We start from the raw sequence: 17,002 nt of genomic DNA, 5'->3' as shown, positions 1-17,002 counted from the left end.
ACATAAAACACCATTCTCATTTCAAGTAGAAAGAAAGTTAGTAAAATTGTGACCATAACCAATTGTCCTTTCAGTCTGATGTAAAAGATTCTCAATCTTCGTTTCTGTCAGTTAGCATGTGTCTTAACATATTGCCAAAGTCTTTCTCCTGGCAATTTCTCCAGAAACAATTTCTGCAAATGTCAAAACTCTGAAATAACCTAAATTAAAATCTGATAACAACATAATTGACAAGGAAATTTGTTCAATGTTGTAACTTAAAACATTCCAGAACAACATCAAACAGAATTGAAAAGCAATAATGTATTAGCATATCAGATATTTAAGAATTTTCCCATAAATTTGAAGAACACCAATATTGATATCCATGTGTATGTCAAGGCTAAACGTTCCTCTCAAGTAACATGCTTCCCACTAATTTCTGATTTACAGGATAAATGCCAAATGGGTAGAATTTTTCTTATGTCTTTCCACAAGGAAAGGCATAAACTTTATGGAGTGTCTCAGGAGATTGATTAAGGTTCTTCACTAGCCATATGGAATTGTAGGGCACATTCTTGGGTTACTCAAGAATGTGCAATCTCTCTGATCTTGAGGTGAAAAAGTCATTTGTACATTAAGTTTACTTAAGGGGTCATGGCCAAGTAGGGGGGTGGACAATTTTCCATGCATAGAAAGCTACGTTGGAGGTTTGTATCATGAAACTGGCATTCTAGGGGTTATAGGAAGGCTTTCTGTTGTGGCGTTCTCATAATCCCAGTGACTGGCACGGTCCCCTTGCTGACTTGAGCTACTTGAGAATTCAAAGCTGAATAGGTTGCTCCAGTGTCCACCACAATATCAATCACATAGTCTCTCATGTTGAGAATTAACTGGGGGCTCTAAAGGGGTTATCATTATAGGCTTCCTCATATCAGGTGGAGCTCCTAGCTCTCATTCATCATCTGAGTCCTTGTATTGGACTACCATTGCCTCTTTCTCATTTTCCCCCCTCATTCTTCTATTCTGCCTGTAAGACTTATTTAAATCCTTATTCTGTGCTGTCATCTGTTTCCTTTCCTTTCTTCCCACTTCTTCATTCCTCCTCCCTTTCCTTGCTTCCAAACTGGGACTCCTGTTTCAATGTCCCTCTTCCTTGCAATAAGCACACTAATTGTCCTTAGAATTTCACTCCTACTTCCTCTCCATGTACCTTCTTTGTTCCTCTTAGATACTGTCATTTCTTCTGTCTCTGTCACTATAGTTGCAGGCCAAGTCTTCCTTTCTTCCCTTGCATTGTAAACTGTAAAGCCTATATATATTCTCTAACTGGGAATGACTCATATACTGAACATATCTGAGGTAACTTCGACCTCTTTAAATTTCCTCCTTATATCAGGAATATTCTGTCCAATGAATATTGTGTTACTCATGTGAGAATTTTCTAGAACATCTGGATTCACTTGTATGTAAGTACAATAGCTTCTAATAATTCTTTCAAGAAACTCAGGCGAATCCTTGTTGACCTTTGTTTAAGCTCTAATACCTTACCAAATTTCATTTGCTTAGGCATTCCCTCCCTTAGTCTTACTAATAAGTATCTCTTATAGTGTTCTAGTCTTTCTACTTCCCCATCACTGAGGTCCCTGTTAGGATCTACCATTGGAACGGTCCCTTACAGTTCTGGGGTTTTTGGCTCTTCTTGCTAGAGATGATGAGATTCTTTGGTAGCTTCACTTCAGTGGGCTCCCTAAAACCATTCTCTGCTCACCTGATGTTAATAGCCTGTGTAACATGGATTGTATATCGATACATCTAGGTAGGCTGATTGTGGGCAAAAATGGCAACAAATAAATTACCCATCCTTTGAGGATTTTGTTGGTATGAAATCACAGAATTCCTCCAATTCAGGAGATCCCCCATGGAAAAAGGGTTATATATACCCAATAGTATCCTGAAGATTGTTCCTGTTCATTTTAATACATCCACCAGAAATTGGTGAAAGGTGAACTGTCCTACTCCAGGGGCGTTCCTTTGGCAAAATTGGGTGCCCTGCCTGGTGCCAGAAGGAGAAGCTGTTGCAGTCCTTTCCTGGGGGGCCATTGAGACCTGCAGAGCCTCTGCAGCCTCCCTAGGAGAAGCATTGTTCTCCTAGAAGGGATTCTCCACTGGTGGGTTCAGTGTTTCTGCTAAGTTGTGGTTCTCTTTTTTCTAAGTCACCCCTTTACAACTACCAAGGTCAGGGGAATGCTGCTCACCTCTTCTTTGTGTAATGAAATGGGCCTCTGGCTTTTCTAAATCTAATTGTTGGAGGTACATAAGTGCTTGCATATATGGAAGTTTGTCCCCTCTACCTGCTCTTTTACAAAATTCCTCTATTTGCAAAATATCAGGAGGGTTCATCGATCTACCAACAGGCTATTTTTCCTCCAGGGGTTATGGAGGCAAAGAAGTGTTACAGAAAAAAGAAATATGCCAACTATATATTGACTTACAACTAGTCTTATTCCAATCAGCCAGAATTTGCCCAAGTATGATCTTGGCCAGAGTAGAAAGCTCAATTTTTCTTGAACCAATACAAACTTGAAGAAAATTCTCACATACACACACACACACACACGCACCCCAAAGAAGTCCCCATATCAAAAATCCTAAGTTAGGTGTTGAAAATGAGCTCTAGGTATATGTACACCAAACCTCCTAAAAGATAAAAATTGGATTTCCATTCCCCTGACTTTATCAGATCACTCAAAGCAAAACTAAAAGGGGGAGGAGGAGGAGCACTGCCTAAGCTAAAGATTGAACCCATACTTGAATCAAAACACACACACACACACACACACACACACAAACACACCTGTAAGTAAAGCCCAACCTCCTTTAAATTAAGGACTGAAAAAACTTGCCACCTGTCCAGCAATGGCAACTCATTCCTGGTGGTCAGTGCAAGGAGCCCTGTGGGCTGGCCAACCATGGGTGTTTGGCTTCACATTGGGCACCCAGCTGAAACAGGGCAAACCTGGGGACTGGGAACGACCCTGTTGGTGAACCTTCATGCATGTGCTTCAGAATTCAGGACATGATTAAAAAACAGAAACAAAAACAGTATTTTGTTTTGTATTATAATTCATTTTTTTAAATTTATATCTTTTACATCATTGTGTATTCCCCATAAAATCCCCACCACCCGTTCACCCGTGGACCATCACCATAGTCCCTTGTGCTCTTCTCTCCCTGGAAAAATGGTATTTTGTTTATACAGGGAGTGGGGAAAAGAGAGAATGGGAAGAGTTAGAAAAAGAAAATTTATTGGTCAGATCATGGTCCGATGCCATTTGTCCTACCCCAGATAACATCTGCTGAGCTGAGCCTGGGCCCAAGCAGGAGCTGCACATGGAGAGGGAGGGTGTCTGCCCGCTCAGCTGAGGCCCTGGTACAAAGAGAAGCAGAAGTGGGAGCCAAGCAGAATCAGGAGACAGATAAAAGAAGAACGAGTTTGACCCACTTGCTGTGTTTCAAAGTTTATCAGCAGGCCTTGCTCCACTCCCCAGTCCCAACAGCCGTTGTTCAGGAAGTCAGGGGATAGAGCTGTGAGACACACTGTTCTCTTTAAAAGGTGTGCTTTTTAATAGGAGCAGTTTATTGCATGTCAATTATACTTCAATAAAGAGTTCAGGGAACTATACATAACTTTGAGGAATAATAAGTGTAGTTAACATTTATTGAGTACTTACTAAACATTTTACACAATTAACTTCATTCCAAAGCAATCTATATTACTCTCCAGCCCCAGCAAATGGGACTGATCTGTTTGTAAATTCCATCCACATTTTTTGTTATGCTCATGTTTATCATGCAGTTCCTTCTCCCTAAAATGCCTAAAAGATTTCCAACTTTTGGAATCTTGCTAATAAAGGTTAACCTTTTCTATGAAACATTCCCTATTCTCCTTCTTGTATATGGTTCTGTAACAATCTTTTGGAGTTAGTACTTGTCAATTGCCTGGACTAGAGCCTAAGCCCATTGAGATCATAAATACTGTATCATTCACTTGTACTTAGCATGCTGCCCTGGATATAGTTGCTACTCAATATTGTTAATATATACTATGTAATTAAAATCATAAGCATACATTCTCAAATATTCTAACTTCTTTATAGTCCTAGAGTCATCAAAAATAGTACAACAGGAAAAAAAAATCTTCAAATAATGGTTATGTATTACCATAGGACCACATATAGGGCTGCGCCTGTGGTTGGAAAAGCTTTATTCTGTGGATTTGGGATCAAGCTCAGTCCTGTATGACTGTCAGGCAGTTTGATGGTACAAAGTAACAACATGGTGAGGATTAAAAGATGAGCACTTTCATGACAATTAGGGTTGGTTCATAGTGTTTAGAGACAGGTCTGCCCTTGCATAATATCAGGTTGTGAGCTAAAGCTGCCTAGGAGTTGGCAGCTCACTTTAGCCTTTTGGAAGCCAGCAGAAAAATCAATTACAGGGTGATTTGGAAAAATAAATAAATAAAAATAAAAGAGCTGCAAAATATATGTCCTTGCGTCTAATTTTCAAGAAATTGTGTATTGATGAAAAACCTATGTGCAAGTTGTAAAGAAAACCTGAATGAATTTGATGCCAATGTAGACATATATTTTCACTTCTAATACATTGCAATGGAATACTTAAAATAAGACCTATATTTTTTCTGCCATAGTATTAGGTCAATATAATTAAATGTGAATGGTTTGTGGGCTGTCCTGTTTAATTGATTTACATAAATGTCTAAGGGTGAATTTGAATATATAACATTTATTTGGTTAAATATGATGTTTGCGTTTATTTCCATAAAATGTCAGACATTAGGCCCTGGGTCAGAAATTCTTCAGTTATATCACTATATAAGGAAATCGACCCCCATATCTCCTGCCTTTGCAAGATGAAGAGAGGCACAATTGGTGTTTACATGAGACTATCAATTCTTTGGAATTTCAAGTAGGTATGTGTTTGTCATTGTGTGTACAGCAAAGGAGATGGCTTAAACAACTGACTTATATTTGTACCCAAGAATCAAATAGGTAATAATGGAGACATAAAAATTGATGTGGGATGGATGAGCCTTGAAAATATTTTTCTCGAAGAAGCTGGTCACAAAACACCATATATTGTGATTCTATTTATGTGAAATGTCCAGAATATGCAAATCGACAGAGATATAAAGTAGATTTGTGGTTGCTTTGGGTTGGGAGGGAGGGTGTGGTTTGGGAGCATGGGGAGGGATAATGGCTAAGGAAGGTAATTTTTTTTTTGGTTTGATGAAAATATTCGAAAGGTGATTGCAGTGATGGTTGTAAAACTCTGCTTATTACCTAAATTACACATCAAAAGGGTGAATTTTATATTTGAATTATATCTCAACAAAGTTGTTAAAATTTATGTGGGAGAACACGTAAAACAGAAATAAGCCTATTTGTAAGACTTGCCTAAATACTGATACCCAGGTAAGAAAACAAATAATTCTTTACAGATGTCAAATGTATGTCCCTTAATTTTCATGTAATTAATATATTTTGAAAAGGTCAGAAAATAAACACAAACCTCAAAGTAAAAGAGCCAAGAGATTTTGATTGTGTGATTTCAGTCTTTTGAACTATATTCGCCATCAAGAGACTGTTTATATTCATTAAAAAAACCTTAAATTCAAAAAATAAATAGCATCCTTGTGAACACAAAAGTATGTTTCTCTGATCCACATAATTTGGCAAGCAAACTGAAAGTTCTCTCACTGTTTATTACTATACCTATGTTTTAGTAACTTATAGACTGGACAATTTCCATTCAGGATCTGTTAACTCATTCTTGAAAATCACTTTGGGGCTTTGGTTAATCTTGAACAAGGAAGTCTTCTTTGTTAGAACTTGTTTTTCAGGGGCCTCCCCGGTGGCACAGCGGTTGAGCACTGGGTTGCGAAGCTGCCTGCAGCCTCTGCAGCGCCGGCTCCATCCCCGGCTGCTCCCCAGCCACCAGAGGAGGGTCCCACATGGCAAGCAGACCTCTCCTGCCGCCCGCTGCTCCCCTCAGCAGTGTACTTCACTTCGGTCCTTCTGCCTGCTCTGCTCTCCGCTCTGGCTCTGGTGAATTCTCTCACCCTCCCGCACTTCTGACTGTACCCAGTGCATGTATAAACAAAACAAACAAATGAATAAATAAATAAATAAATAAAACATGCCTCTATTAAAAAAAAAAATTAAAAAAAAAAAAGAACTTGTTTTTCAAATAAAATTTGAAGGGTTAGTTTTCAATGTTACCTTATAAATCTGGGAAATTCACAAAGTTTCTAACAGTCATAATAATTACTCCCAAAGGGGAAATTGGCACTATTGTCTTTTGAACTAATTTCTGTGTGTCAGTGTTTTAGTTGCCTGGTTCTCTGTCCCTAAACCCTGTAATAGCACAACTGACCCCTTTCACCTTAACTCCCAGGTATTGGTCATTATTGTCTCCAGGTCTTTTCTTGATGCTCATTTTTCCTGTACTGGGATGCAATTCTATTCCTAGGGTTTAGAGGGTTTAAGGAGCAGTACCTCTATAGTTTGAAAGCATCAAGCAGATCTTTTGCTTCTGGTCCTTCTCTGATCGCAGACCAGTTGAAGTAATTGGGTGTCTTGGGTACCAGTTTTATTTTTCGATATCTGCCTTTCTTTCATGGACTTTCTCTGATAGATTGATTCCTTTAGGCATGGTGCTCTGTCTTGTTTAGCACTCTCTTGCCAGAATTTTAAAGGGATTGCTGATTTTTTTCTTAATCCCAACCCCTCTGACTGAATTTCTTATATGTGCTGTTTGCTTCTATCTCTGCCTGTTGCCTGCCACCAGACTCTGTGTTCTGTTCTCTGTCTCTCTGCCAGGACATTGCTGCTCTTCAGAGTTTAGTTGTCTGTTTGCTTATTGCTACTGTTACACAATCCATCTCTTTACCAGAATATCTGAACTCTTCCTGTTGTTAACTACAGGAATCTTTTAGCTTTCCTGTCCTGCATTAATTAGTCTCTTTTGATTCTGTGTACTGCGGTCCTTGTTCAGGCTCTGCCTGACAATGACAAGCACCATATAGATACCATCTCTCAGTTTTCCCCTAGGTTTTTATTTCCTCAAGCCAACATTGTAGTAATTATTATTTACTTCCCTTTCCTTTGTTTCCTGTATATAATCTGTGGAGAGGAACATTTTGCTCCTTTTAAACATCTTTTGGATTCATTCCTTTCTCTTCATTTCCCCTGGGGCCAATCAAGTTCCAATTCCCCCATCTTTGTCTGGCAGGACTTTATCTTTTAGTAGAATTCAGTTGTGGTGCCTCAGAGTGTTGCCACAGAGGAGGAGAGAGAAGCCAAGCGTACATGAGTGGGATTATAGTCTTCATTCTCTCCCTAACTTCAAACAGGTCAGCTAGATTTGTATCTGTTGTGTATACTGGAGTTCTGTGAAGAATTTTAGTTAGAAAAATAATCCTGTACTAAAGGAAAAATAAGTTTGAAAATCAGTGCTCAAAATTATTCTACATGCCATTGCCAGAGCAGCTCCTTAAAATAATTCTTTATAATATTTCTGCTAAAAGTCCTACCAATTACTACTATGTCTTACATTTCAATCTCTTTACATACTGGAAAAATGTTATGGGGACGACCGTATTTCCAAGTATATTTCAACATTCATGTTCGCCCCATTCTAATAAGCTCCACTGGCCCCTCGAAATTATTGGTCAGCATTGTTTCCAGACCATTTTATAAATTGTCTTCTCTTTACTTCTTTCCTTTGTTTTGCCTATTAAGTCTGATTTCTGCTTCATAGCTCAGCTGCTCAAGTTTTACCTCCTTCTTGAAAATGTCTTCATCTATTCAAGGCCCAACTAATCTCACTCCTTTACCATATTATGTTGAATTTAAAGTCAATGTCTCTGAGTTAGGCTGTTAATTTCTTTATAGTATAGTTCCATAGACTTTTTCACTTATTTGTTTTCTCAAGTCAATTTTATACCTATTAATGGTAGAGGTTTTATATTTTACCAGCTGGTAATGGACCATCATTACAAGTGTTTGTATACCATGAATAGCAGATTAGCGACTGGTAAATAGGAGAATAATGTAAAAATAAGGTGGGAATCTGGCTGGTTCATGTGTAAATTCTCATGTGTTAAGTTTTTAGGCATTCCAGGGCAAGCTTTCTTACAATTAAGGAGAAGTTTTAGCAATATGTGAAGACTTTATGAAATAGAGAAGAATCCTGCACAAGACTGTGCCCCTTTAAAAAAAAAAAAGATTTATTATACAAGCACTGGGTACAGTCAGACGCGTGGGAGGGTGAGAGAATTCACCAGAGCCAGAGGGGAGAGCAGAGCAGGCAGAAGGACCGAAGTACACTGCTGAGGGGAGCAGCGGGTGGCAGGAGAGGTCTGCGCGCCATGTGGGCCCCTCGCCTGGTGGTGGGGGATCAAACCGGCACTGCAGAGGCTGCGGGCAACTTCGCAACCCAGCGCTCAACCACTGCGCCACCGCGGAGGCCCAACACTGTGCCCTTTTGATGTGACTAATTTAGTGGCTTCAGCAAACTCTAAGCTTCCCACGACTTTAAACTATATGGTGAAGTTCTGAGCACTGTTCATGAAGTCAACAAGACCTTTCACATAGTGTTGAAAAGTAAAGCTGAGTACATCTAGGACGTCTGGTTTGGTATTAGTTAATGGTGTAATAAATACTTAATATTTATTTTTGGCAAGTTTTTATTTCATAAATATTTTTATGACCCTGAAGGTGGTTATTTCTCATTTGTGCTTAATTCATGTGTCCTTTCTCTATTAATGAGCCAAACTGCTTCAATGACAACAGGAAGCAGAAGGGAGACACAGAAAGCTAGAGGGATATGACAAAGATCATCAGAAATCTCTGGGGGTAATTGATTTGTTCTAAGTTCATTTTGAAATAGGATAGAGTCTAGCAGCCCTTTAGCTTCTCTTCTGGGGCTGGCATTTTAATGCTGACTGGGTGCTAAATTCATGAGAGAGCAGAGGGAGGGGCTACAAGGTCAGTGGTGTTGAACATACACTTTTTATATCCCAGCTGTTGGGAGTAGGCTTCTTCTTTCTTCACAAGTGTAGGGTAAAGAAAATATCAGGCTTTTCTGCCCTTCCGCCATCAGGATAGATGATGGATCCTTGTCCTGAATGCATGCCTGATGGCGGGCACCTGGAGTAGGGTGTGGGCATAGGTGGATGGGATTCAGCTGAGCTAAGACTGTGCTTTTAAGGGCGGCGTCACGGGGACGCCAGCAGCAGCAGTAGAAGCCGAAGCAGAAGCCGAAAGAGAAGCCAAGAAGCAGCAGAACGAACGCTAGAGAGCCCAGATAGAGTGAAGACTTGCTGGCAGGCCTCCCAGCCCCCCAGCCAGCACCCCTGCCTGCCATATGCCTGGTGAACCCCAAATAAAAAACCTGCAAAACTACTGAGGACTCTGACTCCTCCTTTACCCAGTCTGCATGGGATCAGAGAACCTGCACTGTGTCCAGTTCTGCCCCTTACAACAAGAAAAAAACATGTCTCTCCACACACACTCCTGTGTGTCCCAGGAGTGTAAAAATCAAGGAATGTAAGTGCAGTGAGATCAGTTTTAGGACTTCACTTGCTGAAGTGCCTTGTTCATTATCAGTGGACAGAATCCTTCTGTGTGTTAGCTTCCAAGACAGACCAATGCCCCTGATGCCTGACGGGAGTTTGTATGATTTTAATTGCTGTTGTTTCTATTAACTGGAGCAAAATGTTGAAGAATATCAAAAATTAAGATGTAGTTGAGATACACAATAAAGATAAACATGTCGTATCAGGGACAGACTATTTCACTTTTAGCAGTAAGGATTATGTGTCTTTTATACCTACCTCTAATTGGATTTCAAATGTAACTTAACCTGGTCTGAAGATGGTGGAATCCAATTTTACATTCAAAATAATGTCAATCCATTTTCAAGTCTAGTTACATACTCCAAACAGAAGTCACTTGTATTACAACACCCTCACCCCTTTAAAAACCACACCAATGACTTACAAGTAGAGACTTTCATGATCTGGAAGCTGCTTATCTGTTCTGCTTCTCTTGCCAACAGCTGTCTGCTCTCAATTTCCTAACTGTGGGTTCTTTGCATATGCTATTGTCATTTCCTTTACCTGGAATGCTCTTCACTTTCCCTCTTAGCTTTGTAATTGTTTGATTACATTTTTGTTTAATATCCTTCCCACTAGCCTGAAAGTTGTGTGAGAGCATAGTATGTCTGTTTTCTGCACCACTGTAGCTGTTAATTCCTACACAGTACCTTAACACTCAGTAGGCTGTCAACAATTACTTACTAATTAGACCCTTAAGACTCAGCTCAAACATCCTCTTTGGGAAGGTGTCCCAGAACCTCTGGTACTTGGGTGATTACCTCCCTGTGCAATAATGGCTCCCTGTTCACATCTGTTTTACCAAAGTGAGTTCTTGTATAGTTTTCCTTTCAAAACACTATGAGGAGCCAAAGGGAAGATACAGCATTAGCTTCTATCTTCTAATGCACAGCACTCTGTGTGTCATCTAGTATACTCTAAGGAGCTCAATAAATATCTGAGAAGATTACTGGGCAATGTTTCACCTTGGAGGACCCTTAGCCTTAGCCCACACCCACATCTCTCAAACAGGAATTACATGAAAGCATAGGACAAACAGGTTACATCTTTCTGCAGCATTCATTTTTAATAAATTTTTTAGGCGAGGAGACATTTAAGTAATTTAAATCATACATGTGTGTGCATATGTGTGTAGTAAGTCAAAATAAAAGTACAGCTAAAATTTTAAGTCAAACAGGAACTTCAGCAAAGAAAACTTGCCTCAGGGCTTCTTGTTGATCCTGACTGGAGGTATGTATTCCCTCTTCTCTGTGGTTCTTGAGTAGCTTACCTTTTGAGTAGATTAAAAGGATCAATCTGGTGGCGCAGAGGTTAAAGACAGTGCTATCAAGCTATCGCCAGCCACTCCAGCACGAGATCCCCCGCTGGCCAGGAGCAACCCACATGGCCCAGCAGACCTCTCCTGTCTCACCCTCTGCTCCCCTCAGCAGTGTATTTCAGTAGATCCAACTGTTCTGCTTCCCACTCTCTCTGGTGAATCCTCTCACCCCCTGCCTCGCACCTCTGGCTTACACCCCCGTTCTTGTATGTATAAATAAATAAATAAATAAATGTTTAAAAAAAGAGATCAATCTACTGCACAATTAAAAAGAAAATTAATGACAAAGTTAGGATTTAAATTGTTTTCAGACACCTACTTTTTTCACTTTACTGTCTAAGCTAATTGCCTCACCCATAGAGCATGGACAAATTCATCCTAATGCATTCTCAGATACAGCATAGCTAAATTTAGGTTGAAGGGGAGAAGGGCAAAAGGAGTCATAGACTGAAGATATGTGAGTAACAGTCATATGGACATGTATTTAGAGTTGGTATCTGAATTTACATTTCAGATAGATTCCCAGCACATGCGTTCTTATTTTATGATGGTGTCTCATTCAAATCCTGCCCTGCCTCTCTAATGTTCTCAGTGTGAACATTATTTTTAAAGAGTCCTGTGTAAACAGGATGGAAGAAATATAGCATGGGCGCCTTCTTCCAGTCAAGGACTTAAGGGTACCAATACCTGCAGCTCCCCGATGCTACACAAAAACACCTAGCATTCGTGTAGAGATTTACATTTTAAATAAAGCTTTGACTCACATGATCTTATTCAATCTCTAAAAAACCCCTAAACTTAAACTAGTTACAGTTTCCCAAACTAGTTTGGGAAACTGAAAAACAGTACTCAATTGAATTGCTAACTTTATATAAGTGCTTTGGTTATAGCTGTAACACCTCTTTGGGATTTATTGGTGGGCACTTCCTGCGTATAGTAACCACTAGTATGGGAATAAAGGAATGACTGTATTTGTTCCGTTAGAAGGTAATCATAGCGGGGCCTCCCCGGTGGCGCAGCGGTTGAGCGCTGGGTTGCGAAGCTGCCCGCAGCCTCCGCGGCGCCGGCTCGATCCCCGGCTGCTCCCGGCCACGGAGGAGGTCCCACAGCCGGCGCAGCAGTGTACTCGGTCTTCTGCCTGCTCTGCTCCCGCTCTGGCTCTGGTGAATTCTCTCACCCTCCCTCTCCTGCCGCCCCTGCTCCCCCAGCAGTGTACTTCGGTCCCTCTGCCTGCTCTGCTCCCCGCTCTGGCTCTGGTGAATTCTCTCACGCGCGGTCCCTCTGCCTGCTCTGCTCCCCGCTCTGGCTCTGGTGAATTCTCTCACCCTGCTTCTGACTGTAAACAAAAAAACAAACAAATAAAATAAATAAATAAAAGCATGCCTCTATTTAAAAAAAAAAATAAATAAAAAAAAAAATAGAAGGTAATCATAGCAACAGAAAGCATCCAGTGTTTCCACTTTTTTTCCCCCAAATAGCTCAATTTATTTTTCCAGGCGGTTTGTCCTTGTAGTGTGTGTATTGGTGATAAATCTCTAATATGTTTTAAAGTAATTTAGTACAGTTACTGTGTCATCATCAATTGCATATATAGTTAGATCCATTTTTGTTTTTAATATGCCTTAAGATTTTTTTAAAAGATTTATTTATTTATCTATACAAGCACTGGGTATAGTCAGAAGCACGGGAGGGTGAGAGAATTCACCAGAGCCAGAGCGGGGAGCAGAGCAGGCAGAAGGACCGAAGTACACTGCTGAGGGGAGCAGCGGGCGGCAGGAGAGGTCTGCGTGCCATGTGGGACCCTCGCAGGAGGCCGGGGATCGAACCGGCGCTGCAGAGGCTGTGCTCAACCGCTGCGCCCCGACGGGAGGCCCACCTTAAGATATTTTTAAAAGTAAAAAATTATATGATTTATTTTTTAATTATATAAAACTTTGCCAATTAGAAAATCAAACCGAGATATAATTAAAGAAATCTAGCTCCGCCTCTATTTCGTTGCTGCTGATTCCTCCTGCACTTATACCCTAAAGACTCTACCAAAAAACCAATGGAAATAACAAATACATAAAGTGGCAGGATACAAAAATCGGTACACAAAAATCAGTTGCATTTCGACATACAAACGATGTATCAGAAGAAAGGGAAATAAGGAATACAATGTCATTTACAATCACTCTTTCCACTTTGACCCATACAATCTGTTGAAGCAATTAATCACAGCCTTGCCAGGGGTGGTTTTCCTATAGGATGCCAGTAGCCTTGCCAATCAACTCCTCCCACAAAGCATAGCAGGACCACACCCCCAGCAGGGCCTGGACAGGGAAGGTGCTCTGGCCTATACTAGTGCAAGGTGATTTTCTAGTAGCCCCTCCAGTGAACTAAGTGAATTCTGCCGGTCCTCAGTTTCCCTGTCTCTAAAATGGGCCAGTGTTCCTCTTTCTTGAGCAGTTCCCCGCCCCGTTTCATGGTAGGTCGGTAGGAAGTGAAATCCACGCTTAACCGCACCCTAAAGCGCTGTCCTTAGCGCCCTAGTGTATGCCGGGCATGCTCAGTAGTCGGGACCGGCGCGGCTCCGGAGTAGGAAGCCGCCCTCTGCGCCCGGGCAACTGACTGCCGGCACTTTGATGGATCACGTGTGTGGAGGCCTCTTAAAGAGACAGGCACCTACTTTCCCTCCACCCTAACACCGCCCTGAGGTTGGCGGCGGCGGCGGCGGCGGCCGTGGTGATTGCAGCTGCTCAGGGGCAGGGCTTGCCCCAGCGCGGAGTAGTGGCAACGGCGTGTTGCGTCGGGGGTGCCTGAGACTCGGGAACCCCGGGGCCTGAACCCGGCAGCTCTACTGGGCAGACACATTCTCACCCAGAAGACGTGCTGCCGAAACAGCGCGGGGCAGCGGGACCGCCCCGAGGGGCTCCTCGGTTGAGGAGAGGGGTGGTTAAGGGCACAGGTGACAGGGCCGGAGGAAGATGGAGCAGCCCGGGGCGGCGGCGTCGGGAGCGGGAGGCAGCAGCGAGGAACCCGGTGGGGGCCGAAGCAACAAGCGGAACGCAGGGAACCGGGCCGCCTACGAAGAGGAAACGAAAAACAAACCCAAATTGGTGAGTGCTCCCGCAGCCCCCGCCGGCCTTGGGGACAGCGAGAGCCCCGGCTCCTGCCGTTGAACACGGGGGACCCGGGGCCCCCTCCCTAGGGTGACCGCGACCTCGGTGTGCCACTCAGGGAGCCGCTAAAGGCGCGGCCCCGCGGAGGCGCGGAGACGGCGTGGGGGCGGAAGAGCACCCCCTTCTGCATTTAACCCCTTTCTCACTCTTGTCAGCTCAGGAAGCAGTGCGGGAAGGGGAAGGGCCCCACCCCAACTTGGGGTGACCCGGAATACGGGGTAGGGTCTGTTGTTGTTTGTCTAACTTGTGGGCACGAACCTTTGAACGATCCTGTTTTCCTCCCACCGCTGTCAGTTACTGGGTTTTTGCCTTTTAACGCTTTGGGCCGGGCCGGGGAAAACCTCTTCTTTTCAATTCAAATACTTCGGAGCCCACCCCCAGATTTGCAACTCAAAAAAACCAAAAACCACAAAACAACCGGAAAACCAAAAACACACGACGTAGGCTCCCAATCTCTCTACTTTACCATAAATCTTGGCAAGAGGCGCCTACGTGCGTTTTTTTTTTTTCCTTCCCGCCTCTCCATGTGCTCTCCCAAGAAACATTTCTTTGGAAGAGTGGGACAGGGGGCGAGCATGGGAGTTGCAGGCTCATTGACGTACCACCAACTTTGGTGTGTAACAGGCAGCGTTACAGTTCTTCCCCTTACTTGTCTAAGAACGCCCCAAAGCAGTAGGCGGACTCCACAAGTCTTGCCGTCTTGAGAGTGCTTGAACCAGCCATAACAGTCCATTTCCTCTCACTGACTTAATGTGCAGAGGAATGAAATCAATGGGGCCTGGTATTAGATTGGGAAATACTGGAGTTTCTTCAATTCATCACTTAAAGCAGTTCCTCTTTTTGGTAAACTTTCTAATTCTGATGGCAAATGGGGAAACACTTTTCCTACACTTTTCATACAATTCAGCGAATACTCCTGACCGAAGGTTCTTAGTTTAGATCTGAAGCACAAGCCACATGTTGCACATCTAGTTTTCAGTTTTAAACAGCAACTTGATTATAATAAGGAAGAAGAAGGTGACCTATAACTCGAGCTGTTTCTTCTGGCATCTTGCCATTTGGTATATAATGTTGCACTTCTCTCTCTTGCCGCCTATTTGCTTTTCATTTATGGGATGTCCATATTGGAAAAGGGTAGTCAAAGCATTATCACTTCAGGAAATATGCAGCCTTTCCTTATGTGGGAAGGGACCTAGTGAGGTAGAATATAATGACAAGTTTAAAGTCTCATCTATGCACCCTAACTTGAGGTGAATTGAAAACTTCCTTATTGATGTGTCCTGTTACCCCAACATTTACAAGTGAACACAAGGAGTCACAAGCTCATTGTGAATTGTCCATGCTGGTAGAGGATTAATGGATTTAATGGGTGCCCCATCATCATGAAACTTAGAAAAGTTTTGTTAGTGTATCACAAAGGTAAACCTATTTAAAAATTCTGATACTTTGATTTCGACATTTATCAGTTTGTGATAAAATGGTGATCTTATTTCCTTCCCTTTTTTAAAAAAAATCCACTACAAAACTGTGGTTTAAACTGTACTAAAAGTTTAAGCAAACATGAAAAGCAAACAGACAGTTTCTACAAATAGTTTGGTATATCCAGTAAGAACCTTTTACTTTTAGGGAATATGCTCTCAAGAAAAAGCGCTTACATCTGTCTGTTAGTAATAACACCTTGATTATATTCTTCCCTTCCCTGTGGTCATTTGTCCTGTTTCATCTTTTATGTTTTACTTGCTTTGACAAGGTAACTAGATAGTTATGAGTTGGTATCACTTTCAGTTCCTAACTAATGCTGTTCTGTGTTGAACATAGCTTGATATACTAGAACAAGTGTTTGACTCCAAAAGTTTTTTAATATTAATGGGAGTTTTCTTATTTGCTCAATCATAACGTTTGAGTCTTACGTGATTTTACAGGTAGATGTGTCAGAATTAATAAAAACAAACTTAGGAAGACATAGCACATTTTAAGGTAAGCAGGTTGACCAAAACCAAAACTTCATAAACTTTTTTTATAAGTGCCTAAATTTGAGTTGTCCTATTGAAGTGCGTAACATGTTCTTCTAAGGCCTTTTAGGGAGGAATTAATCTGGGATTCTTTGCTTAAAATATTGCTAGTAAGATAAAAGTTTACATCAACCGAATTTTATTTTGAGTATTATGTTAATAATCACTGTAATAGTCCTAAATTTTGTGTGTTTGTGTGCATAAAGGAGTTGTGTGGGATTATGAAAGATAAAATAGGCAATAAATAATTTTGTGTGTAGGTGATTGTGAGGATTAGGGGTTCTTAATCTCTAGAAATTATATGAAAAAATTTGAGTGTATATATAATAGATATGTACATTTTTTTTCCTGTGTTTCATAGCTTTCACTAGTTTCTCAAAAGCATATGTCACCTATAGAAGTATACGAACTATTAAGTTATCAAAAAGAGTAAAAAAAAATACCAGTTGATTCCTCTTGAAATTACTGGGGAGTAAAGGCAGTCAGTGATGAAAGGAGAAGGAAAATAGCACTGATGTTACATACAATTGATATTGAACATAAAGCATCTGGGGTAAAAAGTTAGCTATGCAATGTATATATAGTGTTAGCTAAGATGAAAATTTCTACCGCATGGAAAACTGAAGTCAGTAGCTATAGTTTAGTGAATTCATAAAGTATACAGCTTGTGTTAAGTTGTTTTCATTTTGTTACTCGTGGATCTGGAAAACGAGAAGGAAGTCATGTTTTATATAAAGAAGAACTACTTTCATTTTATATCATCAAATTTTTAATGGATATTAGTGAGAATATTTTTTCAGAGTGACATTTCAGGACTTTTAACAACTTA

At 41.3% G+C, this 17,002-nt stretch overlaps 2 protein-coding genes across 4 annotated transcripts in view; both read left to right on the top strand.

Annotated features, from left to right (window-relative positions):
* Window positions 1-17,002, top strand: part of LOC119245581 (protein diaphanous homolog 2) — a 711,837-nt gene that overhangs the window by 161,918 nt on the left and 532,917 nt on the right. The gene's annotated exons all lie outside the window — the stretch shown is intronic.
* LOC119246038 (protein diaphanous homolog 2-like) overlaps window positions 13,600-17,002 on the top strand; it is a 62,821-nt gene continuing 59,418 nt past the window's right edge. For 2 of the 3 annotated variants that reach the window (XM_054695652.1, XM_054695651.1), the window contains exon 1: window positions 13,601-14,098. In XM_054695652.1, coding sequence (XP_054551627.1) covers window positions 13,967-14,098 — 132 coding nt within the window. In that variant the 5' untranslated portion in view covers window positions 13,601-13,966. Of the gene's footprint in view, window positions 14,099-17,002 lie in introns of all 3 variants that reach the window. The other variant, XM_054695653.1, reaches the window with a different exon arrangement.

Source organism: Talpa occidentalis, unplaced genomic scaffold (assembly GCF_014898055.3).
Source record: "Talpa occidentalis isolate TD23 unplaced genomic scaffold, MPIMG_talOcc4v2.1 talOcc4.15, whole genome shotgun sequence".
Taxonomy (NCBI): domain Eukaryota; kingdom Metazoa; phylum Chordata; class Mammalia; order Eulipotyphla; family Talpidae; genus Talpa; species Talpa occidentalis.
Note: the sequence above shows the minus strand (reverse complement) of the source record. Positions and strands in the feature narration are given on the sequence as shown.